Source organism: Hirundo rustica, chromosome W (genome assembly GCF_015227805.2).
Source record: "Hirundo rustica isolate bHirRus1 chromosome W, bHirRus1.pri.v3, whole genome shotgun sequence".
Lineage (NCBI taxonomy): Eukaryota > Metazoa > Chordata > Aves > Passeriformes > Hirundinidae > Hirundo > Hirundo rustica.
In genome coordinates, this window is record NC_053487.1 from 28,741,498 (window position 1) to 28,767,854 (window position 26,357).

General features: G+C 45.9%; 1 protein-coding gene across 4 annotated transcripts in view; it reads left to right on the forward strand.

The window, feature by feature from the left end:
* Positions 1 to 26,357, forward strand: part of FGF13 (fibroblast growth factor 13) — a 360,807-nt gene that overhangs the window by 206,793 nt on the left and 127,657 nt on the right. For 3 of the 4 annotated variants that reach the window (XM_058423866.1, XM_040088991.2, XM_040088993.2), the window contains 2 exons: positions 17,971 to 18,081; positions 21,691 to 21,794. In XM_058423866.1, the coding sequence (XP_058279849.1) occupies positions 17,971 to 18,081; positions 21,691 to 21,794 (215 nt within the window). Of the gene's footprint in view, positions 1 to 14,960; positions 15,596 to 17,970; positions 18,082 to 21,690; positions 21,795 to 26,357 lie in introns of those variants that run through there. The other variant, XM_040088992.2, reaches the window with a different exon arrangement.

A 26,357-nucleotide genomic window follows, 5' to 3' on the forward strand; every position in this document is an offset into this window, starting at 1 on the left:
ACAGCCAGATTGTGAGCCCTCTCTACCTGGTCACCCGCAAGAAGAACGATTTCCACTGGGGCCCTGAACAACAACAAGCCTTTGCCCAGATCAAGCAGGAGATCGCTCATGCAGTGGCCCTTGGCCCAGTGAAGACGGGACCAGAGGTGAAGAACGTGCTCTACTCAGCAGCCGGGAACAATGGCCTGTCCTGGAGCCTTTGGCAGAAAGTGCCTGGGGAGACTCGGGGCCGACCACTGGGATTCTAGAGCCGAAGCTACAGAGAGTCCGAAGCCAACTACACTCCAACAGAAAAGGAAATCTTGGCCGCCTATAAAGGAGTTCAAGCTGCCTCAGAGGTGATTGGCACAGAAGCACAACTCCTCCTGGCACCCCGACTACCGGTGCTGGGGTGGATGTTTAAAGGAAAGGTTCCCTCCACCCATCATGCCACCGATGCCACATGGAGCAAATGGATTGCCCTCATCACTCAGCGTGCCCGCATTGGAAACCCAAATCGCCCCGGGATTTGGAGATAATTACAAACTGGCCGGAAGGTGAAAACTTTAGTCTCATGGATGAAGAGGAGCAAGAACAAGTGACACGTGCTGAAGAAGCTCCACCATACAACCAACTGCCAGCAGAAGAAACACGCTATGCTCTTTTCACTGACGGTTCCTGCCGCGTCGTAGGGATGAACCGGAAGTGGAAAGCAGCTGTATAGAGCCCCACACGACAGGTTGCACAAGCCACTGAAGGAGAAGGTGGGTCAAGCCAACTTGCTGAACTCAAAGCTGTTCAACTAGCCCTGGACATTGCTGAAAGAGAGAAGTGGCCAAAGCTCTACCTCTACACTGATTCGTGGATGGTGGCCAATGCTCTGTGGGGTTGGCTGGACAGGTGGAGAAAGGCCAATTGGCAGCGTAGGGGAAAACCAATCTGGGCTGCAGATGAGTGGAAGGACATTGCCGCTCGGGTAGAGAAGCTACCTGTCAAAGTCCGTCATGTAGATGCCCATGTCCCCAAGAGTCAAGCTAATGAGGAGCACCAAAACAACGAGCAGGTAGATCAAGCTGCAAAGATAGAGGTGTCAAAGATAGACTTAGATTGGCAACACAAGGGAGAGTTGTTTCTAGCTCGATGGGCCCATGATGCCTCAGGTCACCAGGGCAGAGATGCCACCTATAAGTGGGCACAAGACCGAGGGGTAGATCTAACCATGGACAGTATTTCTCAGGTTATCCATGACTGTGAGACGTGTGCTGCCATTAAGCAGGCCAAGCGGGTGAAGCCCCTGTGGTATGGCGGGCGATGGTCCAAGTATAAGTACGGGGAAGCCTGGCAGATTGACTACATCACCCTTCCCCAAACCCGCCAAGGCAAGCGCTACGTGCTGACCATGGTGGAAGCCACCACTGGATGGTTGGAGACCTACCCTGTGCCCCATGCTACTGCCCGAAACACCATCCTGGGCCTTGAAAAGCAAATCCTGTGGAGGCATGGTACCCCTGAGAGGATTGAGTCTGACAACGGGACTCATTTCAAGAACAGCCTAATAAACACCTGGGCTAGAGAACATGGCATTGAGTGAGTGTACCATATTCCTTATCATGCGCCAGCAGCCGGGAAGGTTGAACAATGCAATAGCCTGCTTAAAACCACTTTAAAGGCACTGGGTGCGGGGACTTTTAAGAACTGGGAGAATAATTTAGCAAAGGCCACCTGGTTAGTGAACACCCGAGGTTCCACCAACAGAGCAGGCCCCGCCCAATCTGAGCCCCTGGGAACAAGAGATGGAGATAAAGTTCCAGTAGTACACATGAGAGGAATGCTGAGAAAAACTGTTTAGATTAATTCTGCCTCCAGCAAAGACAATCCCGCTCCTGGGGTTGTTTTTGCTCAGGGACCTGGATGCACATGGTGGGTGATGCAAAAGGATGGAGAGACCCGCTGCATACCTCAAGGGGACCTTGTTTTTCGGTGAACACTGTGACTGTGTCTGTATTTATATTCACATGTATATATATGTATATTATTTAAAGATTTAAGTTCAATATAATATGTTGGTGTGGGAAAAAAATTCGGGGTGGATAATGTTAGGGTTTAAGTCTCCTGGAGAATTTTTTCCCCCCTCCCAAGTTGCTAGGAGACTAAGTGCTGAGTGCTTAACGTGGACAAAAGAACTGATAACTTAGTTTTGGGGGAGGGAAAAAAGCTCCCGGAGAGAGCGGAGGGTGGGGAGATCTCGCGGCTTTTCTTTTCTTCTTCCGGGGGGGAGCACGGATCGGGCCACGGCTGCTGGAGTCCACGGTTAACGAAGGAGTCTGGTCCTGGGAATTCTATCATCTGTTGGAGTATCCAGGAATTCGGAGTTTCTTCGCTGTCCTGCTGGATTTTGGGTGAGCCCGGGTCCCGCCGCTGCGGCTTCTCCGGCACTGCCACCTCTGCCTGCCGAGGACACCCCCTGCCTGCGGAGGACAATCCACCGCGCCCGGCTTCCAGCCATCAGCGCCGGAGCCGCCACCGTTTGCCCTCGGGGTTCTTAGTTCTGTTCTACTATTGTTATAATTGCTGTTGTTTTTTGTCTGTCCTGTTATATTTACTAGTAAAGGACTGTTATTCCTTTTCCCCATAGCTCTGACTGAAAAGTTTTATTTTTTTAATCTTCCAAATTATAATAACACGGAGGGAAGGATTCAAATTCCTCATTTCCTAGAAAAGCCTGCCTCTCCTTAGCAGACACCTGTCTTTTCAAAACCAAGACAGTGCTGATTGAATATGTGCTTCACATGTCAAACAGGTTGATTTTATGGTCTTTTAAATATCTGTGCCATGCCTTTAGTTAATTTTGTACCCAAGCTTTTGTCAGGTATAAGGATTGCTTCAGAGAAAAAGCAAACTAATCCATTTCTTTTCTAATTGCCTTTCATCAGACTACTGTGTTTAACCTTAACTGAAGGCAATCTTGTCATGGTGTTAATAATGTAAAAACATTTTCAATACGAAACCATCTTAATTTCTCTATTATTTTGTCCATGTTTTAGCTGAAGGCTTATGATGGTGTAATTTAGTTTTCTTCAATAATGAAAAAGTGTGTTCTCTGCATGGAGTATGTGAAATTATTAGATTACTGTAAGAACCAATGCCCTGCAGCTAGAAGAGAAGAGCAAATCCAGGGACATTTGGAAAATACCCCAATATCAAACAATAATGTGATAGGCAGCGTGTACAGAGCATTCAGCATTAACCGTGAGCCTTAGATATTAGCTGGGCTATGTGTCATTCTGTATTAGACATAACAAGCTTAATAATCAACTTTTATGACATTGACATCCATTTTTCTTTTTCTCTTTAAAATTGATAGAGTAAATCTGGGTAAAGTGTGCAGTGCCAAGTATGCAGTCTGCAATGGTTTTGGCATTTACCAAATATGATCACTACAAATATTAACAGTATTAACTGCTAAATGCCTGCTCTGCTGCAGAAGCAGTAAGTTTTGTAGCTGGTGTGGGTAAACTTGAAGTGGGTCTGAAGCAGTTGGGAACTTTTGCTGTGGGTTAGGTTTTGGGGTGTCTGTTGCATAGCTCAAATGTGCAGCTGGTACAGACCATGCTGTGGGGCTGTGAGTGACTGTGGGGATGTGACTGTGGTGTGGGGATGTGACTGTGTGTGGGAATGTGTTAGGGGTTAAGTTTGGTTTTGTTGTTTTTTCTTTCCCTATAGAATTTCCCTCCCCCCCATAAGTTGCTAAGAGACTAAATACTGATGCTTAGAGGGTGCTTGACCCACACAAAAGAAGTGGAGAGGGCAGTAGATCACTTAGTTTGGGGGGGAGGAAAAGGCTCAGGGGCTCCGGGAGCTGAGGGTGGTTTCTTCCGCTCTCGGTTTTGGAGAGGACAGTTGGGCGACAGCTAGCTGCGTGAGGAGTCCACTGTTAACAGAGGGTCCGGTCCTGGGAATTCTACCACCATCTATCATCTGCTCGAGTGCCCAGGAATTCAGAGCTCCTCGCCTGCCCTGCTGGAGCCGGGCCAGCCCTGCCCAGCCGTCGCAGCTTCTTCAGCACTGCTCACTTTGCCGGGACATTCCGCCTTGCCTGCCAGGACACCCCCCTGCCTGCTGGGGACCCTCGCCATTCCATCCACCAGCCCGGGAGTTTTCCACCATTCCAGCTTGGTGCTCTCGGGGTCCCAAGGGATCAGACTGCCCCAGGCTTTGTGAAACAAAGCCCCTTGAGGTTCCTGGTTCTGTTTATTATTAATGCTGTAGTTGCTGTTGTTTGTTTGACTTGTTATACTTACTAGTAAAGAACTGTTATTCCTTTCCCCATAGCTCTGACTGAAAAACCTCTTTAACCTTCTAAATTATAATAACTTGGAGAGAAGGGATTAGAATTCCCCATTCCTAGAGAGGCCCCACCCTCTCCCTAGCAGATACCTGTCTTTCAAACCAAGACAGTCTTGTTACACCTCTATTCATACTGTGATTATTACATGGTAAACTGAGAAGCTCAGGCTCATGGCTCTTTTCCTTATCCTTAAGGATATACCTTCCTTCTGCTTGCAGAGACTAAGACCAGCATTTTGTTTAGGTAAACTGATTCCAGTTCCATGCCAGTGAGCAAGCCAGGCTCCCCTTTCACATTTTCAGAAGCATCATTGACTGGTCCAGGGTCTAACTCCAGTTCCTGGAGAGCTCTGCTTCCATCCAAGACACGACACTTCTTCCTCAAAGTCCTTTTCATTTGTGACCAGCTCTGCTCACCTTCTTATTTGTCTGTGTGAATGTGGTGCCATGATCTTGGCATTTGGGTAAAAGTCACAGAAAACCAGTGCCAGGCTCTTCTGACCCCAGTCCAGGTAATTTGTTTTCATCATTAGGAACCAGCTGAGTCTTACATAGTTAACACAGCAGTGGAAGTTGCCAGATGTGGCATCCATCACAGGATCACAATGGACTGGGCTCTGTGGTGGTGTGAAGCCAAGCAGGGGGGCAGAAGTTCATTCTGAGCAAAGCAGGGAGCATGACTGTGAGAAGCTGGTGAAATGTTTGGATGCAGGCAGAAGGAGGAGAACTCTCAGAGGCTCCAACTCACTGGAGACCCACTGAGTCTGTTTTTATCAAGTTGTTGACAAAGGATGAGCCATCAGATCTATGAAAAGGTGGGGAAAGATCTTATTTGAGTAATGTGACCATTTCCAGGCAACTTGCCTTGGCTCTGTGAAGGACTACTTACAGTGTTTTGTCATGTGTAAAGTGGCCTTATGTTAAGTTTGACAGTGGCACACGGCTCACACTTCTGGTGTGTCCCATGCTGAGATGTAAATATTTCAGGGACGATAAGCTGTCCTTTACACTGATGTTTCCAAGAGCCATCATGCTGGGAGGTGAGTGAGCAGATCCTTCTGTGCATACTGATGTGGGAGTGTTGCTTGGCTGTGGGGTGGGCAGAGAAGTAAGTTGGTTACTGCTCAAGTTCCTGACTCAGCTAAGGCCCCCCAGACACCAGAATAACACATTCCCATTTCGGGAGCCTGCAAAGCTGTGGGAGCTGATCTCTCGTGTTTGTTCTGTAACCTTTCCCAGCTGATTGGCACTGATCTTTTATGCACTGGATAGACGAGCTTTTGTGCTTGAAATTTTGGGGTGACTGAATATGAATTAGCCTAGGTAAAAATATTTCTATTTTTCTATCTTCAAACAATGCTCTCCTTTTCCAAAAATGACTGCACTACCAGGTCAGATCAAATCCAGTTTTTACTGATACAGTGCTGTAAAGGAATTGGAATTCACAGCTGGGAAAAGGCAGAACTGGGTTTTCTCTCATTAGTATTTTCTGTGAGAATCTGAGAGGAAATTGGTGTTCTTTATATGAGGTGTCAGCCATCCTGAGCATTTAGCAGGTCATGTAAGTCATGAAGAAGAGACCCAAATTCTTGTCAGTCAGAAGACCTTGCCCTGGCAAACTTGTGTAGGTATGAGAAGAGAATGGGCTTAGACTCTGAGAACCTTTTGTGATTGTCTTGGTTTTGAAAGACAGTTGTCTGCCAAGGAAAGCTAGAGCCTCCCTTGGAATGGAGAATGTAAACCCCGTTCCCTCCAAATTATTATAATTTTGCAATTAGGGGCTTTCAGGCAGAGATATGGGAATAGGAGTAACAGTTCTTTACTAGGAATATTAAAAAAAGGAAAATACAAATGTAGTAGTACAAAAAAAAAAAAAAAAAAACCCCAAAAAAACCAAAAAAAACCCAAAAAACAAGCAAGGAAGCAAACAAAAACCCTGGAAAAAACCCTGACAGAGTCAGGGATACAACCTGGCACCTTGTTGGTCAGGGTGTTGGAAGCAGTCCAAATAAGTTCTCCTGGAGTAACAGATGTGGTTCTGTGGAGTAGAGATGGTCCTGTAGAAAGTCCAGTGGCGATGTTCCTCTGGGAATCCAGTGGAAAAAAACTGATACCTTATGTCCTTCAGTCCCAGTTTTTATCTAGCTAGGAACAGCTGGCTCCCCCCTGGGCCCACTGGGTACAGCATCTCACAATGGGATGATGGAATGTGTCATGTCATTGGTGGGCCCTAATGGCCCATTATCAGAAGATGTCCCCCTGGAGGATGGAGGGGTGGTGAAAGAGATAAGAAACACTGCCCCACCTGGTTTTAATGGCTGGGCCATTATCAGAAGGCATCTGCCCCCCTCCCCCCTGGAAGGGTGAGAGAAGGATAAAACATCTCCCAAAAAACAGCTTTCAACAGATGAAATAGAATACCCATTTTAGGTTACATAATCCAATACAGTGATGCATCAGCTACACTTTTTTTTTTTTTAATATCTCAACAGTCTTAGTGAGATGTCTCACGTGTTGAAGTCAGGGGTGTGTTTGTGTGCTTTGCTGGATAGGGGCCAGTTTTAGCACATCCAGTCCTGTGCACCAGTTGTACTGGGGTTTCTTCTGGTGTTGGGATTTGTGATTCTGTACCACTTCTGCAAAAAAACATGGCACAGACATACACACAGGAACATCCACATCACTACAAGTGCCCTTATGCTCTCAGCATAAAAATACTTCTGTTTGCAGCTGCTTGTAGTCATTCTTTACTATTAATTTTCAGGTAGCCCAGTTGGTCTGTTGCTTAAATATCCTCAAGTTTGAGCTCTTGGGCTGGAGCTGCTTGGAAGCTCAGCTTCCACTAACACCTTTTTTCATCTTGCCCTGCAATAAAGCCCAGGCTGACTGTTATTTGACCCATCTGGGTAAAACCCAAGCTCTGGGAGTGGTGAGGGGCCAGCAAAGCTGCTCATCCCTGAGCAGAGAGCAGCCAGACTTGCTGTGCTGCAGGCTGTGTCCAGCCTGGAGCTGGCTGCAGAGGAAAGGCTGAGTCATTTCCATGGGATATTTCACAGAGGAATTAAGTGATGTGGGACTTGGCTCTGAGCAGCTCTACTTCCTTGTGAATAGTAATTCTGTTTACTTAGAAGAGCAAAAAAACACCGGGGGCTTCAGTGCTGCTGTGTCATCCCTGACTGGAGAGTGTCTTGTTTATCTCATGCTGAAAAGAGGGAGACGAGATTCTGGTGGTGCTTTTCAGAAAATAATGCTCTACTTTTGGAGAGTGTAGGCAGTGGAAATAGTCCATAGGTTTGATGTTTGAAGCTTTTTTTTCCTACTTTTTCTGTAACAGCAAGAACAAAAGAGCCTCAGGAGGGACTCCTGACACTCAGTGCCAGGCTGATTTTTTTTGTCACACCAAAGCAGCTTCAAGCTTGTAACTGTAGAGGAGTGGTTTGGGGTTTAAGACGGACTGAGTGAGGCTTGGAGCTGGCTTGGGATTTTTTTCTTCTGGTCTGATTTTGATGCAGTATTTGTTTTGACCAAACACTATTAGTTTATATAGGGCCTACTATAAATCTTTTACTACTTTTTATATAGGGGAACGGGAAATAACTGAGAATACTGTTCAGTCTGGGTATCGGGGGCTTTCCCCGAGATTTAGGTGGTTTTAGAGTCTTTTGCTCTTTGCAGAGCTCTGTGCTAACTGGAAGAAAGAGACGGAGTCTTCAGGTTCTGATTTTTCAAGGTTGCATGCTTTGTTTATTTTTTCTTATCTTACAATTTTCTCAGTGCCCCACAAAGGTATTTGCAGCTGCTCGGGCATCTGGTGACTCTTTGACTCCTCCTGCGCAGGGCTGTCTCTATCTTTTATACTAATTGCTATGTATTCTTTATTTATCATTACTTGCTAATACCTATCACTTATACTAAACAGGTTATCTCTACTTTGACCTAATCTCTTTAAACTACTTTGTGCCACCGTCACTGCTGAAAATGGAGTGAGGGAAGAAGAAAGAAGAAGCAGGAGACAACGCCCCAAATCCTCCATCTTGCCCCCATTCACCTCAATGCTAGAAATCTAAATCTACTGTTTTTTCACCTTGTGATAAGCTAAACTACTATCTTTTACACTCCCGTGGCCTGCAATCCCTCCCGCAGTGCAGGAAGTCTTTCCCATGGACTGAAATCAAAGCCAGTGTCTTTCTGGGCTCTGGGCCGGGGTCCCAGACCCCCCTGTCCAGGTCTCTGACCCTCCAGGGCAGCCAAAGGAATGCCCTGGACTCCAACATCTCCCCGTCCTATTTGAACTAAGAACACCTTTTTGGCAACTCTGTTCATGGCCTGCCGTATGCATAGAAGCAAACACGGCAAGATCATGAGAAGGATTACAAGCCTTACTAAAAAATATATAACTATTTTTAAAATTTCCTTCTACAATGGTGAAAGGTCAAACATTGAACACACCATTTATCTATGACCTAGTTACCTCTCTAAGTTTGTTCACACTCTCCTGCAATTGCTTGATGTTCTCATGAATGGATTTGGAATGATCTGACAAATTCATGCAGCACATTCCCTCAAATTCCTCACACTCATGCTCGTGGGTCAGCAAAAGATAATCAATTGCTGCCTTGTTTTGGAGACTTGCTCGTCTTACACTGTCAATGTTTAATAACATGTCACTCAGTGCAAGAGAGATGGCTTGGGCATGTTTGCTCAGCCAGCAACCCACCTGATCCAATTGTGTCAAGGCTACTCCTGATGCTGCCTGTGGTGAAAAAAGTGCAACCACAATTCTCTGAGACTTGCTCCATGTGTGAACATTGTCATCACAATTTGGATCATACATTTTGACAGATCTTTTTTCTCTAAATTTTTGTTCTCTCATCAGTGTCATGTTGGGTGTTAGCAATGAAAGCATTCCAATGCTGCATGGACCACCTTTGACATTTGCGGGGATTGCGGGCCAAATTTTGTCCCTACAAATGAAAAAGATTTCTCTCAGCAACTGTGCTGGAGCATGATTGAATGGCTTTTCAAGCATCTTAGTGTGATTACACTAAGATGATGAATTTCTGTAAAAATTGAGGTTTGGAGTGACGTCTATTGTTTTATTTTGTGCCACTCCCGAAAGGCCGAATTTCACACAAAATTGCATTTGGACCGATCCAAGAATTTCCAGTTCCTGGGGTTCAAAAGGAGCCACAGGAAGGAATTTCATCCAAACATCCCATTGGTCTACTGTATTTACAATGGACTTTGAAATCTCTGGAGGGATGTTTTCTGGAATCGGCCATTTGCTCACTGGCAACCCCACTAAACATGTTGAGAAAGGTTTCCCTGGTCTTGAGTGTGTCAGGCAGATGGTATCCAAACCTGATGCATTGGCTAGAGTTTCCCAAACATTCTCTTTTGGTTGAGCCACGGGCAAAACTGCCGCATTGCTCAAGGCAACTAAAGAGAGAATGAGGCACAAGGATAGTTCTTTCATGTTCAATGGCCTTTTTCCCATGGGAATCCTTAAAAATGCAACACCACCTAAGCCTCAAGGAAAACTCAAGTCCTAGAGTCTCTTTTGCACGTAGAACGAAGGGATGTCTGCTGTCTTGACACCGGCTCACGTCTGCGTGCCCACTTCTCTTCCTCCGGTTTTGGGGTCTGACTCTGCTTGCGTCTGGACTCGGGACGGTTTCATGTGCCTCGCCGCCAGCCACTTCGGTCAAACTGCTGTGGAGACACAAGAATATCCCTTGCCCCAAGTTATTAATTTGAATGGCCTTTCAATCTGCTCTGTTTCTGGGTTTCTGACCAAAACCAAAGGATTTTCTTTCAGCTTCGCTCTTGTGCTGTTTGAAAAATGCCTGATAATTGGTGGAGTTGGTTCTGCAAAAGAGCCATTTAGAAAATTCAACACATACAAGGCTTTATTTAAGTGCATGTATGGTGTTGCATCTGCTTCTCCTCTTTTTTGTCTGTCTAAAAGGGATTTTAATGTTTGATGTGTCCTTTCAATGATTGCTTGACCTGTGGGAGAGTGTGGGATACCAAAAGTATGATGGACACCCCACCTCTTCAAGAATTTGTCAAGCACTTTCCCTGTGTATGTTGGTCTATTATCTGTTTTGATTTCTTGCGGCACGCCTAATGATGCAAACGCCTGCAAGAAATGTCGACAAGCATGTTGTGCTGTCTCACAAGGATATTTTGACCCAAGGTGCTGGAAGTCAATTTCTACTTTATGGCAGCATGTCATGAGAATTGCTGATGCTTCACAGGGCACAGAGGAGCGTGGGTCCCCTGCAGGGTCACATGTTGGGCCTGTGGTCAGTGAAGAGTGCTGGGGAAGGAATTGCCCTGCTCAGGGCTGCCCTGGACCACGGACATGCTGCACAGTGGGATCTGTCTGTCCTTGCAGCTGCTTCCATGGCAGTCAGCTCTGCAGCTGTCTTGGTATTTTTCACCTGGTCTCAATTTTGTTTTGCTCAGCATGAGATAGGACTGACTGTAAATCTTTTGTGCTCAGGATAGATTCAAATTCAGAGCAAACAGCAGTGGTCTGGGACCTGCCACAGCACAGATGATTCAGGGAGGATGAATGAAAAAACAGAACTTTGGCACTTTCCTCTAATCCGGTGAAAGAGCCAGCACTGCTTGCAGTTTGGGCCAGTGATGGGGGTTTGATGCCTTTCTGTGCAGGAGCCAGGGCAAGTGTCACAGTGTCCAATTCGCGCTGACCCGCGCAACCACAGGCTAGCTCAGAGTTTCACTGTGGCAACGTGGTAAATTCGGAGCGGCGGACAAAGCGCGCTGCTTCCTCTCTGTGGGAACTTGGATCCCACCGTCAGCGACGGGCACGTAGATGACATCAGCGACCTCGGCAGCTAATGAAAGGCGGACTCTCCCGAGCAGGATGTAACGTAGGTTTATTGAGGCAGAGGAAGCGCGGGGCTCTGCACGCTGCACCTGCTGCCCAGGAGAGACCCTGAGGCTAGGCATGCGGCAGTTTTTAAGGGGGGGTGGAAACGGGGGTGGCGACAACCGGTCAGCCAGTCACAGGAATTGGGGGGTTTAACCGGGGGTGTGAACCATAGAACTGGGGACCAACCACGAAATGATGGGAGGGGGTCTCCCGGGCCCCAGCCTATCACTTGACACCCCTCCCGGAGTTTTCCAGAAGCCAGGGAAGGGTCTCTGAGTGACAGGCAGGGCGACCACGAGGAGGGGGGGAGGTTGACAGCGACAGGTGCAGGGAAGGGATGAATGACAGAAAACGTCTGGTTTTACAGTAGACAAAACAACCAATGCAGAAGGGAAAACCAATGCAGAACACAGGGGTATACAGTGAACTCAACCATTATAAAATAACTTTAAAATCTTACAAAAATAACTTAATAACTTAATAAAAACAGTTCTCACACCACCACAGGCAAGGGCTGCCTGCTTGGTGCTGGCTGAAAACCATGCCCTGCCTCAGCCCAAGAGCCACTCCTGGCTTGGGTACCAAATCACAGGCTTTGCTTCTGCCCAATGCAGACAACTTCTGAAGGTTCAAGCATATTTTAGTAATCAGAATCATGGAAATAATCATCAGCAAGCACTCAACAGATGACTGGGAGGAAAAACTATAAATCAGAAGTGGTTGAGATCTTTGTCTACTTCAAAACAGTGGGATTGCTTCTGGTCAGATGGCAGCTCCAGGGAGATCATGGCACTGTCTCTGACAGTAACTGGCCAAGTCTGTCCCATGCTGATTTCTCTTTGATTGAAATGGCACTGGCAATTAACCCCTTGGTTTTAAATGTGCCCCACTGCAATAATCATAAACAAAGAGAGAAAATGTGTGTTCAAAGAATGTCTGGTTGTCTTCTATGTTCAAAAAGTCACTTGGAATGTAATTTTATTTTACCTTTTTAGCATGGCAAGGAGTGAACAGCTCTTGCTTTTCAAAGACAATAAAGCTGTTCCTTGAGATTTTTATATCTGGAACACTGAAGTAGTCCAAAGGCTGGTCCTGTACCAAAGACGTTTTCCTAACAAGATCTTCATTTTCATGTGCCATTTATAGTAAATGAAGACATGTTTGTAGGAGTACCAATAGATGAAGAGGTTGCTCATGCAAAAAAAAACTGGAGGAGTTTTTTGAAACTTAAATCTGATTATGCATATATGCTATTTTTGTTCCTCTCTTTAGTTATCTGTCAAGGAACATTTGTGCAAATGAATTTTCATTATGGATTTTAAGCATGCAGGGTGGAATGCTGGCAGAAAGATATCCCAAATACTGCTTTTATATACTGCTATTCTCCAGGATTTTCAAGGTTAGCTGAATTCTGAGTTCTGGTTAGTCTGTGAAAATGCAATGCCTTGTGACCTTGTAGGACAGATCATAATGAGACAGCTTCACTTGGATCTGAAGATCAAACACTGCTTTCGGAATTGGGAATATTTATAGAGTAATGGGTGAGTCTCAGGAAAAAACCAAGTCTCGCTCATGACTGTATTGGAAGCAGAAAGATGGCAAAATTCATAGTATGTTATCGGTGAGTTGAATAGGATGAGTTATTGCTAATAATATCCAACTGGCTGTCTCCTGTGTTGGATTTCACATGTCTTATGTGGACTGGCAGATGAGGGTAGTGGTGGAACTTGTGAATTGCAGCAATTTTTACCCTACTGTTAAACTTCGATAAGAAATTAGGAGTATTTACTTAATATGTCTGTGTGCATGGGCTGCCTCACAAATAAATGTGTGCGTGTAGGAGGGTGTGTGTACACAGCCAGTTCCTGCAGCACAGGGTGGGACTGGGGCTGCAGGCTCAGCACACCCAGGCTGTGAGGTACACGCTGTCCCTGGAGTCACTGACAGCCTGCACAGGGTGGGTGCTGTCACTGTGGCCTGGCTACTGCACAGGGTTCAGTGGGGCAGAGAGATTTGGAGCTGCTGTGAGCTATTTCTAGCCAAGGAAAGAGCTGTAGTGTTTGCAGAGGTACAGCAAACCTCTTTTGAGCTGAGCTGGGTGAAGGCGTTGGGCAGCACGGCTTCTGCTGCACCAGAGATTGTCCCAGTGTGTGACCCCAGGCAGGGAGGAGAGCACCTGGTTTTGCTGCGGGCACGTGAAGGAGATGAAGAAGGGACAAATGCCCTCAGAAGCCTGGCCGAGGCTGGAAGCACGTCAGAAACCTGGTGCTGTCACACCAACCCGCCCATCACTGGTGTCTCAGCCCCAGGAGAGCTGGCCCGGGGCACACGGGACACAGCTGCCAGCCGTGGGGGACAGGAGCCTGTTGCCATCGCAGTCCCCACTGGGCTCAGCTCCTGCATGGAACCAGCTCTCAGGGACATCCCACCCTGCCTTAATGCCTGCCTGTGAATCCCCTCTGCCTCGGGATGAATTCTCTCCATAGCTGTTTGCCCCCAGGGCTGCAGATCTCTGCTTTATTTCCAGCCTGAACTGGCTTTGATTTTGGGCTCCAGCTGTGGAAAGCATGATAAAGAGCAGGGAGTGGGTTGCAAAGGGATCTCCAGGCCCTCATGCATCCTGTGTCCCGGGGCAGGGATGTGTGCGGGGTTCAGTGTCCACTGCAGGGCACTGACCACAGCGCAGTGCCAGGCTCTGCCCCGGCGTCATGGCACTGCTGCGCTGCTGCCTTGGTACCACCGCAGCTAGGGGCGAATAAACCCAGCTGGATGAGAGCCCGGCCTCGGGGCACACACAGGCACCGTGGCGGGGACAAAGGGACACGAGAAAACATGGCAACGACAAGGAAATTGCTCTTTCTGAGGATTTCCTCGTCTGCTACAAAACTGGAGCTGAGAGCCGACGGTGGAAAGGAACGGCGAAAGAGGCAAAAAGCCCCCCAAAAATCCGTGAGGTAGAGAGGGAACATCCTTTAAGGATGAGGGAAAGGCAAGGGAACTGTGGCTGGAGCTGCCCGCCTGTACCGAGCCCCGGCGCTGCAGCCAGGTGTGCTCGCACCGGTGCCAGCGGGGCTGTTTGCTCACCGCAGTCACGTCTCTTTGGGTGTCTGCGCCTCCCGGGAGGCGGCTCCGAACGGCGCAGGTACCCCCGCCCCTGGGCACCCCCCCACCCCTGGTACCCCCGCCCCTGGGCATCCTCTCCCTTGGTACCCCGTCGGGCAGGGCTCTCCGCTCGCCGCCACGCCGGGAGAGGAGCGGGAGGAGGAGGCACGGGAGAAGGAGGAGGGAGGTGGTGATAAGGGATGGTGATAAGGGGTTTGCTGCGTCGCCTCATTTCTGTAACCAGCGCACCGCTCGTGGGGAGTGCGCGGTGCTTGCATCGCTGCCGGAGGGATTCTGCCGCCGCTGCTGCTGCTGCTGCAGTCCCGGCTCGGGAGCGCTGATTGTTTACCGTCTGGGAAGTGCTGCGGTGCCAGAGCTGAACGTGCCGTGCAGGGGAGGCTGCGCTCACCTGTCAGGAGCGCAGGGAAACAGGCTTCCCGAGGCGTTCGGCAGCCAGGGGCCGGGCATCCGCACTCAGCCCAGTGCCTCCACCACCAACTGCTTCGGGTCTCTTCTTAAGTGAGAAGAGGAAAAAGGATCCAGAAAACCCCTGCAACTGGACAGCCCCTGCTGGAGTCTAACAGGTGTTTGCTGGGATTTGAATGGGGAGGGGACGGGTGGGGAGAAAAGTTAACTGCAGAAATCGGGGCTAGGAGAGATGCGATGATCTTGCACCAAGTGGATGTGCCATGTCTGCATGCAAATAGCGCGTCTGGAGAAGCTTGGAAGGATGTCTTGCAAGTGATCTGCGTGATCTCCGTAGAAATGCTCACCTCTGCCTGCAAACTTTTCCCCTGCTAGAAGTTGGGAGGAATAAAAAAGCACCAGAAAGTTGAAAGGGGAAGATCCCAGAGGACAAAATTGCTTGAGCTAAACTGTTGCGTGCCAAGCTGGGGCTCTGGTGCTCATCCCACCAGTGTGTCCTGGGCTGTAGTGCGGAGTGGCGGAGGGTGGCATTGGCCAAGCTGCCTGGCAGCATCCTTAACCTTGGGGACAGGCCAAGCAGCATGCTGGCCACGACTGGCCAGCGCCCCCTGCGTGCCTGAGCCACCTGAGTTGCCGGGGTGGTGGTGGCCATGGCTGCGGCCATCGCCAGCTCCCTGATCCGCCAGAAGAGACAAGCCAGGGAGCGGGAGAAGTCCAATGCCTGTAAGTGTGTCAACAGCCCCAGCAAGAGCAAGGGAAGCTGCGACAAGAACAAGTTGAATGTGTTTTCCAGGGTCAGACTCTTTGGCTCCAAGAAAAGGCGAAGAAGGCGACCAGGTTGGCAAGGGTTATGTCTTTGGGGGGTTGGTTTGTTTGATGCCATAGAAGCTGGGATGTGTGTCAGGTGTGGGGAGAGGGGGAACGGGATCTCAGGGCTTGTACAATGGACATGCAATTATTGCCAGCTCTGGCTTGTATGGCCTGGCTGACCTGGGTAACCCATGGCAGTACTTTCCCCTGTCGTGTTCATCTGGTTCATTTGGGTAGCACACACTGCTGTCTGCGCCTCACCTGCACACCTGTGTGCACGCAGGTACCCATAAGTCAGTTGTCTGTCCCTCTGTTACACACATGCAAACACATGCATGTATTTGTGTGTATTTGTGGGGGAGATGCTAGCAGGGAAGTTCCCACACACACATCTATTACAGTTGTATATAAAATAACTTCATGGTCTGGAGATCTGGTTTTGATATCCTGCTTCAAAGAATGCCTGTGCCATGCTTTATCTGCCAATTGCAGACGAGGCTTTGTGCTTTTGCTGGCACCTTCCAGAGTTGTGCTTCAGTGCCCTGTGCTTTTCTAGGAATGCCATACTTGCAGCTGCCCTGCGGACACGAGGGTCTCTTGTGATCGCAACACGCAAAGAAATCACATGGAGACAAGAGATTTGCAGGGCAGAGTTGCTTCTCAGAGAGAGCCCAAGGCCGAACTAAGGCTGAGAGCTTCTCTGCCTGTTTATTTCTTACTTTTTATACATTTGTGGGTCTGGTTGTGGATTGGCTTCTGGAGTTATCACCTCCCAGCCAAATGGCCAGACCAACTGTCAGTTACAATTGTTTTCAGGTTAGAAATATGCAAACAAAGGACAGGGAATGAAAAACAAAGGGTTTGTTTATGTTACATGTGTGTTAGAAAAGTGAAAACTGCTCCTAATATTGTACAGAACCTAAAGAGACTGACTCCATCTTATGAACAATCAGAAGGCTTTAAGAAAACTCAGAAAAACCAGGGTGACAGTCTCTGTGTCACAGGTGCAAAAGATCAGGCATGAAGACTGAGTCCCTGATCTGAGTGGTTTGTTTTGTATGTGGGAGGAGCAAAACCCTCTGGCAATGTTGCCGTGGCTTTGCTGTGCTGGAGCATTGATGCTTTTGCCACTCCACCTGTCTGCCTTGCTTGCAGTTTGCCAGCAGCTTTGGGGTGGATTATGGCTAAAAAGCCAAAGTGAGGGTTGGAATAATTTCTGGTCAGAAAAGTTGGTAGATAAGAGCTGTGTATCCATCAGGACTCTTATCAAAGTTGCTAATAAGATCTAATATGCAAACTTATGCAAACTGTTGTAAGTTTTTGCCTTCAGCCCCTGCTAAAATGAAGTGCAGTAGCAGAGCTTCCCAATGCCTTTGGTTACAAACACAAGGAGTCTTACTCAGAGTGCTGGAAATGACACACCACATCTTCACAGCATGTTTGTCTCTGAAGAAAGTGAGATGTTGAGCAAGCTGCAGAGATGCATGAGCTTACAAATGTAACTGTGCAAAATTACTACAATGCAGTTGTCATTGGGATTCAGTGGACGTAGACCTTTGCAATTACTCCTGATGCTTTAGCCAGATATCTTAAATGGCACACTTGACAGCATATCCTGCTGTTGTATACTTTTTGGTCTAGAATGATATGAAACCATGTGAGATATCTTGCTTTCTAGCTGTGAATCTGAGGATGGTTATGGAAAAAAGGGATCTATCCAAACTATGCATTGTTTTGATCTTTCTTCTTCTAGCTGATGAGGTAATTACCTCAGCCCTTATGGTAATATTTATTTTGCAGTTCCACACATTGCTGGATTTCAGGGTTTCCCTCTCCATTTTCCATATGTTCATTGAGTAGTTTATCTCTTCGGATGCTCTGTACTCTTTGGAGCAGCGAGGAATGGGGGTTCGTTTATAAGGACTGCAGCAGTTCCTGTGCTAAATTATTGCTGCTATATATTTAGGCTCTCAACTGTCACTGTGGCTCTTATTAATGCTATTGTAATAGTCGTCTTTTTCCTCTCCATCTAAAAACTCACACCTTTTTAAAAGACAGAATGTACTCCTTGCCAGCTCATTTTTAATCTTAAATGAGATAGGGCTGGGCGCCTGAGGCCAAGCAGTGCTGCTGGAATCCATATTCACTGGAAGTAGATTTTACTGTGCTACTCATGTTGTAATTGAAAGTGGCATTTAATCATTTTGGCAATTGATTTCATAGACATAAATTTAATCTCAGCCTAAATGAAAAGTGTTGCAAAGCTGGTAGCCCTGCTTTTGTTTTGGGTCTTTTTCTTACCTCAGCCTTGAGAAGAAACCTGAAGATTTGTTTTTCATGTCTTGCTTGCTTGGAACGGCACATCAGGATTTCCCATGTTAATCTCTCTTGTTTTTTTGCAGAGCCTCAGCTTAAAGGTATAGTAACAAAGCTCTACAGCAGGCAAGGATACCACTTGCAGTTGCAAGCAGATGGAACAATTGATGGAACAAAAGAGGAAGACAGTAGTTATAGTAAGTGACACGAGAATAAATGGTGTGTTTGTGGATTGTGGTGTCTCGTCCCTCCCATGCAGGTCCCCTCAGAACTGCTGTCCTGGGGTGGCTGGGTCAGTGGCAGCAGCACTAACGCTGTGCTGGCAGCACAGAAGTCCTTCAGACTTACTGGGTCTGAGAGAAATACAGATAAAAATCACTTACAGAAATAATCAACTAGAGGAGGTAATGATGGCACATGTGACAAACAAAGCAAATGTTATCTCCATGGTAATCCAGAGAAGTTCATTGCTGTCCTTTGGATTTTATTAGATTTTTTTTTCAGCAGGGAAAATTTGCTCGCCTACTCAGAGCCTGAAATAGAATATTATCTCCAGTCTCACACAGGCTCATTCAAACAGCACCATGGTATTTCACAAACTGGGAGTTCAGCAACATTTTAAAATTTACATTTCCCTATTATTATTATTTGTTACCTCTTCTAAATTGTACCATCAGCTTTCAACCAGCTTTCCCTCAGGTTTCATGTGAAAAGCTCTGGGCATTTTTACTTGTTGTTTTTGAATGGGTTTTTTTTTTACAACTTTGAGGATTAATAGAAAACAGGAAAAGATGACTAGAGCATTGATTTGGTGTGTGAAAGATACTTAAGGGTCTCACACAGCTGGACAAAAATATTTCAAGTCTGGTAAAATAAGGCAATATAGGAAACAATGCCCTGCAGAAAGTGCATGAAGGTGCAGGTGGCCAAGCCAAGACTGGCAGACCTCAGAGAAATGTTTATGTTCATAAATCCAGCTGTGGCCTGCTGCCTCTTACTGTGCAGCTTTATTTCTCTGTCAGCTCGTACTGCACGAGGACCATGGCAAAGATCATCTCTCCCTTAGGCATTGCTTAGCTGTTCATTAGGATGGATATCCTTATCCTTGTGTCCTTATTTGAAACAATGCAAATGTAATAGGGAAAGAGTAGGATGCAAATTGCTTTGGATTATTTTGTGCTGACACCAGCTGATCACAGTCACAAGCAATTTATTTTGCTGTAGCTTCTTTGCCACCCCTTCTGTCACATCTGTCCACATGAGGGTCATCCCCTAGAACTGAGGTAACCCCTCCATCCTGCTGTCCCTCTGGGGACTTGCAAAGATGCTCTCTGTGCCTCTGCTATGGGTCCTGTCAGCAATCACAGTTGGGGACAGGTCACTCACTGTTCCAGGAGCCAGACTGGACTTGCTGCTGCATGGGGACAGGGGCAGTAACAGCTGCTGCTGAGAGGGACAGTCCCATTTTTGGTGCAGTGCCAGCGCCCCTGTCCTTAGAGCCAGCAGCTGGGGCAGGGTGTGTGGCTGTGTTGGCACAGGGCAGTGGGCACTGCTCTGACAGCCAGCCCCTCTGCACTTTGGCAGGGCCAGCATGTTCCCCCACAGCCCCTTCCCAAGCTCCAGCAGTCTGTGCCACAGCCTCTGCTCATCCCACTGAAGTGTGAACCAGCTTCTGAGCATGCCTCACCCTCGTCATGCCTTGAAACAGAGCCTGGATGTGTCTGTCAGGGAAATGTGTCCCAGTGCTGGGACCAGCAGCCGAGCACCCATGGCTCAGGTGCCAGCAAAGCACAGCCAGGAATTCCTCACTGCAGCCCATCCCAGTGGCCCATGGTACCTCTGTCCCTGCTGTCTCATCTCAGTGGCAGCTGTATCCCTGCTGTCCCATCCCAGTGGCCAGTGGCAGCTGTGTCCCTGCTGTCCCATCACTGCCCTCTCCTCAGCTGTTGCTGACAGGTCCACAGCACTGTTTACAGTGGAACCCATACTCAGACCCTCGTGCTGAAAATACCCCAACACCTGCCCTACTTGTAAATGTGCCATTAAGAAATCACCTTCCAAGAGACCTGCAGGTTCTGCCTGGATGCTGAGCTTTAAATCATCCTCTCCAGCCTACACAGAGATCAGGTGCTGCTTTTTGGGGCTGAACAGCAAAGGACCCATGTCCAAGGGAATATTTTCTCCCCCACATAAACTCAAGCATTTGATAGAATGAATGAAAAATCCATTTCTCTTATTGAAAATCTAAGTTTCTTTTGCCAAAAGCTGTGCAGAACTAGAGAATTTTCTTTGAGTGAAGAAAAAGTAATGGGTGTTGATTTTGAGCTGGAGGTGAGCGTGATGAGGGTCTGCATGTGTGTGTGTTCGTGTTTGCATGTACACTTGTGGCTATGAAAGGGAAAGAAAACCACATATTTTATGATGCCTTGCATTTATTTGTTAGTTCTGGATATTTCCACCTTTTCTGCTATGCTTGACCATTGTAGGAAGTGCAGTGCTCAAAGGTGACCCAACCTCAGGGCACTCGATGCACTCTTGGCAGCCCCAAATGCAGAATTTAGGATCTGTGTTAAATGCTGTCAAGCTGTAATGTCTTTTTTACTAAAGTATGACCACTTGGGGGTTTTCAGGCTGAAAAAGGAAATTATAGTGGGTCATAATTCTTAGCTATAATTTTGAAAATAATAAAAATATTTCAATTTCATAATTTGGTTTTTAATTGGCTTTAGACAGTGACCATAAATATCAGCCTGAAGCAAACCAGTGTTTTTCAGCCAAGTAATAAATCGCTGGAAATGAGTAGTTTGGCATCACTTTATCCTATCTCCGCATTTCTGCTACAGAGTGGAAGGAGATGCTTTGGGCTATGATAATTTTCTTAACTCCCCTTTATTTTAATCCTATATATTGAACATAGAGTACTGTATTCAACTCATTATTTCTTGTGTTCAATTTTAACATATCCATTAATCCAAACTATGGCAGAGCTCTGCTTTTCTGCTTTTTTGCCTTTTTTTTTTCTTTTTTCTTCTTTTTTTTTTTTTTTTTTTTGCCATTTTACAAACCAGAATCTTCATTTTTTGAAGAGTTGTTTCTGTGCTTATAAATACTGCCACTATTAGCGTGTATACAAGCAGAAATGCAAGCAGAACATTCAAAGCAACTCGTTTGAAAGCACAGATTCAGGGGTTGATCTAAAGAATATGCTGCTATTTCATTTAATTTTGAAGTTATTTAACTCTGTTTTTTCAAACCCATTCTCCTCTAAAAAAGAGGAAGAAAATTAAACCCCAATGAGTTATAAGTGGAAACATTTTGAGATGCTAATGATGGTTTTCAACTTTTCTGAATTCCATCTTCTTCCTTTTGGTCAAAATGTTTACTGACTTTGAAAAAAAGTTTTGATTGTCTTGAAAATTCTTTTGTTTGTTTGCTTCTGGATTCCTTTTCTTTGTGCTTAGTGGCAAAAGAAAAGCACTCTAAAAAAACCCCAAATTGTGTTCAATTGTACTCTGCAGAGCCTGGGTTCTGCTCACAAGGCAGGTGAGTTCTTTTAGCTTTTCAGCAATTCCCCATCTTGAGAACAAGGGAGGTGCACTGATACCCTCAGATAATTTCTGAGCTGTTGGTAGAAATTGTTGTAAAAGGACCTGATGGTAGAAGTATTACTCTGTAGCACCCACAGAAATTAATATATGCACAAATAGACATTTTTTTATTTGGTTCTGGTAATTCTGGTTTAATTTTCTATCTGATATGCATACTCTAAAGGATTAATTTTGCTCTCCATCTCCTTTCTCTCCTAGCTTTGTTTAACCTCATACCTGTGGGTTTACGAGTGGTGGCAATTCAGGGGGTTAAAACAAAATTATATTTGGCAATGAACAGTGAAGGATACCTATACACATCAGTAAGTAAACATTTTTAATTCTGTTCTTAGTGGAATTGTGGTAAATGAATAACTTACTGCTGCAAGGGATCTGCGAATAATCTATAAATGTGAGGTTTGACAGCAGAGTCAGTGTGGTGGTGATAGTCTGGTTCTAGTTTGTTAATCTTTTCCATCAGGAACATGTAGGGATGTATGGAATCAAACTGTGGTGCCTTTGAATAACCCTGAAGTGTGAAATATTAAAAAAACCCCCACAACCAAAGCCCCACACAGAAAGGATCCCATCTCTTGGTCACTGTGCACTGTCTGGGCTGATCAGAGTGGGGTACTGAGGGGAAGGGACAACTCTGTGTCACACATGTACCTGAGCATGGTTTGTGTCTTCCTACAGAATCTGTATTACTGTAAGTAAAAGGAATTAGAGAAAGTAATTTTTGTTGTTGTTTGGCCAGAATTTTCACATAGAAATTGTATGGCTTCCAGTAGGTGAGTGAGTAAAGAACAGATTTATTAGTATTTCTGATGAAGAATGTCAGTTAATAATTTTCAGTGACGTTTCTCATGAGAGCAGACAGGTTTTTTATTAAAAAAAAAAAAAAAAAAAAAAAAAGAAAAAAGATTTTTTTAAAATAGACCATTTTTCAATTAAAAAATTTTAGCTGAACTATGTTCAGGAGTTTTAATTATACAGTTTTAATAGATTTTTCCCAGGGAGGAAAATAGAAGAAAATGTATTCTATTATCTGCTACAAATGATTCTCTCCTCTAAATGATTCCCTTAATCCTGATAAAAATTAAGCAAACTTATTCAAATCTCTCATTTATTTTGCAATCCTGACAGCTGGGAGCAGGGGCAGCTTTGCATATTTTTTCCTCTTGTATCTGCCAGAACAGGACCAGATCAGCCCTGGCAGTACTGAAGGACAAGAATGTTCCAGAGAGCACTGGGTTTGTGCTTTCAGTGCACAGGTCCTGCAGAAATCACCTCTGTCTGTGCCAGGGAAGTGGGCAGGGGATTTATCAGTCACTGCTGGTCCTGAGACACAGCCCTGACCTCACAGGCACCACTGAGATGATGGAGTATCACGTTCATCATCCCTTGCTGGGAGGGGAAGGGGCAGAATGTGACCCTGATTTAGATTAAGTGCAACTTTTAGCTTGATGGGCATCTGTGCATCTTAGGCAGAGCTCTGAGATTCACTTTGGTTGTAATTTTTATTCTTTGCATTGATTAAGGGTAGTTCTTCATATGGTTATGTTCCCATGAATTGTGTCTTCCTTGAATCCTTTAATATCTTTGAATCCCATTGTTTGTCATTGCAAAATTAACTGGCGACATCTCTCTATTTCCCCCCTTGTAACAGTGGTCATTTTTGTTTCTTTATTAGACAACTATAATTTCCTACATTTATTGTTTTAATCTTCTTGAACTTGATGGGCTTGGCAAGGCCTTAAACAGACTTTTGTTGTGTGGTTTCCCAAATTCGTACTCGTAAATACTCTTCCCCAAGACAGGTGTCCACTTAATTTTGATCTACTTTTCTGAGGGAAATTGTCACCCAAGTTCTCAGTAATCTTGTGCTTATCCCCTGCTGCCTTCTGGTTTGGTTGGTCTGTTCTTTGCAATAATCACAAGAAATTCTCAGAGGGAAAAACCAGCTCTTGTCTCTATCAATGAGCCCAGAGAATGGACAAGGGCTGGTGAGGAACATCTGCCCCTGCTTCAGGCTGCCAGAAATCCAGTTCCAGCTCTATTTTTAAAGTGTTCCTAGCATTTCTTTTGCTGATAATGGTCCTTCCAGCAAGGGATGCAGTCTGACAGTCTGATGCATGGGAAATGAACTCTGTATTTTGGGCTGTATTCTTGGTTGATATAAATGAGTCCTAGGAGAGCTCAGCTGATTTATACCAGCTGAACAGTCACCTGTTCAAGGAAAGCCACCAGGGAGTCTGGGGAACATATCAACTCAAGTAAGTGACATCCATCTACACATCCTGAGGGTTTCAAAGCCCCTGCAGGGATGTGTTCCTGAATGGGATTTGTCAGGAGCAGACAGATGACAACATGGGAATTGATCAAGTGCAAAAGCCCCACAAAACACTGTCAAGTTCCTGAAGCAAGAGAACAGGGGAAATAGAAAGGCACTTAAATTGTAGATAACTGTAGCAGATGGTTGCACCATTTCCAGAGAGAAATGAAATTAGCATTGGTGATGCAGTTTAATAAGGAGAGAGATTGTTGTGGTCTCTGTCATGATCGCTTGGGTTTGGTTCTGGTGTGATTCTTGTGTCTGTGCAGAGGGTGACCCAGTTATCTGCCCTCAGAGGCAGCCTGCAGTGTGGTTTGCTTCAACCCAGTGAGTGTAGTCAAGAATGAGGTGAATTTTCTCCATGGGGGGATCAGTGATGTATCATAAATCTGGAGAGAACAGATATCTGTAGTTGGCTGCCAGAGTTTATAGATAGTTTGTGGCATCTGTCAGTTAGAGCAGAAGTAAGATCCCTAATGTAATGATAAAAGCTCCTTGGGGACAAGGCAGCAATTCAGCTAAGCAAAAGAAAGATAAACCAAATATGCAATTGTCTACATGTGTTATAGGAGCACATCAAAGTCCTGGCCTGCAGGGAAGGGAAGTGACTATATCACATCTCCATATCACAGAACTCCCCATCTGAAATGGTTTCTTTCCTGCAGCCAGTGTCCTCTCAAAGTCCATGGGTGTTGTGTGACTGCTCCTCCGAAGCTGAACCCACCTTCAAAGTTTAATTTAGAGGGGCCTTGTCAGGAGCTATTTGAAGCCACAGCTCCTGGTGCTTGAGCATCCTTTCCTAGTGAAAATACAGGGTTTGATTTATCCTCTCACACCAGCATCATGCTGCTGCAAGATGACTTAAATGGTGTTATGGCCCTGCTGTCTTACGCAACCACATCATGAATCATTTTGTATTTTAGGGTGGCTTTTATTTCATCTTATTTTTCTTTCTATGAACGACCACATCTTTCACATAACTGCCATATATGCCACACTCAAGTTTCTCAGGTTTCATATCCTATGAATTCCGTGTGTTGTTTGGTTGTCTTGAACAAAAGAGTGAAAGCCATTTTAAGAACCTGTTTGTTAGATGCAGTCCTGGAGCTATTGCTTTCTCATTGAGGTGATGGTGATGTGGCAGAGGAGGCTCTCAGTGATTAAGAGCAGCTGAGTGAAGTTCCTTCAGGGGAAGGCGGATGGAGATGAAGGGAATTGGGTGTTCTGCATAGGCTGAATCAACCCAAAATACATCAACTTTAAAAAAACAGCCTGTGAACCTCCAGCCGTGCATTTTCCATGAACCATCATGTTAGAGTTTTTCAAATTGCGTAATGATTGTCAGTGAAATGCATATTTTTCCTCTAGAACATTTCAACGCAGGTGATTCTGTGCTTGTTTATCCTGGGTACATTGTCAGAAACAGTATAATTAAATATGTGCTGCTCATTGCATAGTTCTGGCCAGTCTCAGGAGCAATGCAGCTCAGCTTGGAAAGAGGGTTCATTTCCCATCTTGTCTTGCTGTGTGTTTTACCACAACATTTCATTTCCCAGTGTCATGAGCAGTTCCTCACAGCTTCTCCCAGGCTGGAGGGAGCCCTTACCTAAGAGAGTTCCTTTGCCCTGACCATGTGTGATAGGGTCAAGTCTGTCCATCCCTCATACAGCCCTCCAGCTTATCTATGGGCAGTTCAGAGCACTCAGCCTTCTGTGGGATGGCTGTTAAGAAGAGGTGTTTATGCTGGCTTCGTAAACTATTCTGGGATGTCCAGTTTTTTTTATTTAATACTGCTGCTGTAGGTGGCTTCATTTTGCAATTTCTCGTCTGATGTCACTTGGTGCAGAGTTAGCAGGGGTTTAAGGAGCACTTTGGTATAAAACCCTGTGCAGAGCTGTATGTATAACTTACCCTAAGAGAGCATTCAGCTAACATTGTCCACTGTATGTAAAATAAACTGTCATATCTAAGTTTGGTACCTGCACTGAAAGTAAATATTGTGTGAAGCATGCACGTTGATGATAGTCAAGAGAACTGAAATGTGATTAAATTCTCAGAGTGATTCAAAAATTGGTTTTGGTGAGTTGGAGAGAAGATAAATTTGTGCATATTTTAATACTGAGCAGTGCAGTGGAGACCTGCTGTAGCTAATGGGAATGGCTGGGGCATTTATAATGAATTACTGGCAAAGAGCATTTTTCCACCTCAGGCAAATAGCACAAACCAAGAGATAGGAGAAATAATCAAAAGCTTCATCTGGTTAAATTTGCATGTCAGTATAAATCATTTTTTTTTTTCCATGAATGCAGACTATACCTTAATACAGTTGATTCTCTTCAGTGCCAGGGTCTGAGGTGCAGATCCATGTTTTTCTCTCCATCCCAGCACCTTGTCCTGTGCTGGGTAGGTGTTCAGCATGCTTACAGCTCAGAGGATGCTCTGTCTCTCCCGTGACCTGCTGTGTGCTGCCAGCCCTGCCTACAGCTGCTGCCCCACAGCCAAGGGAGCAGGCCAGGTTTGGGGTCAGCAGGGGACAGGAACCTGCCCTAAG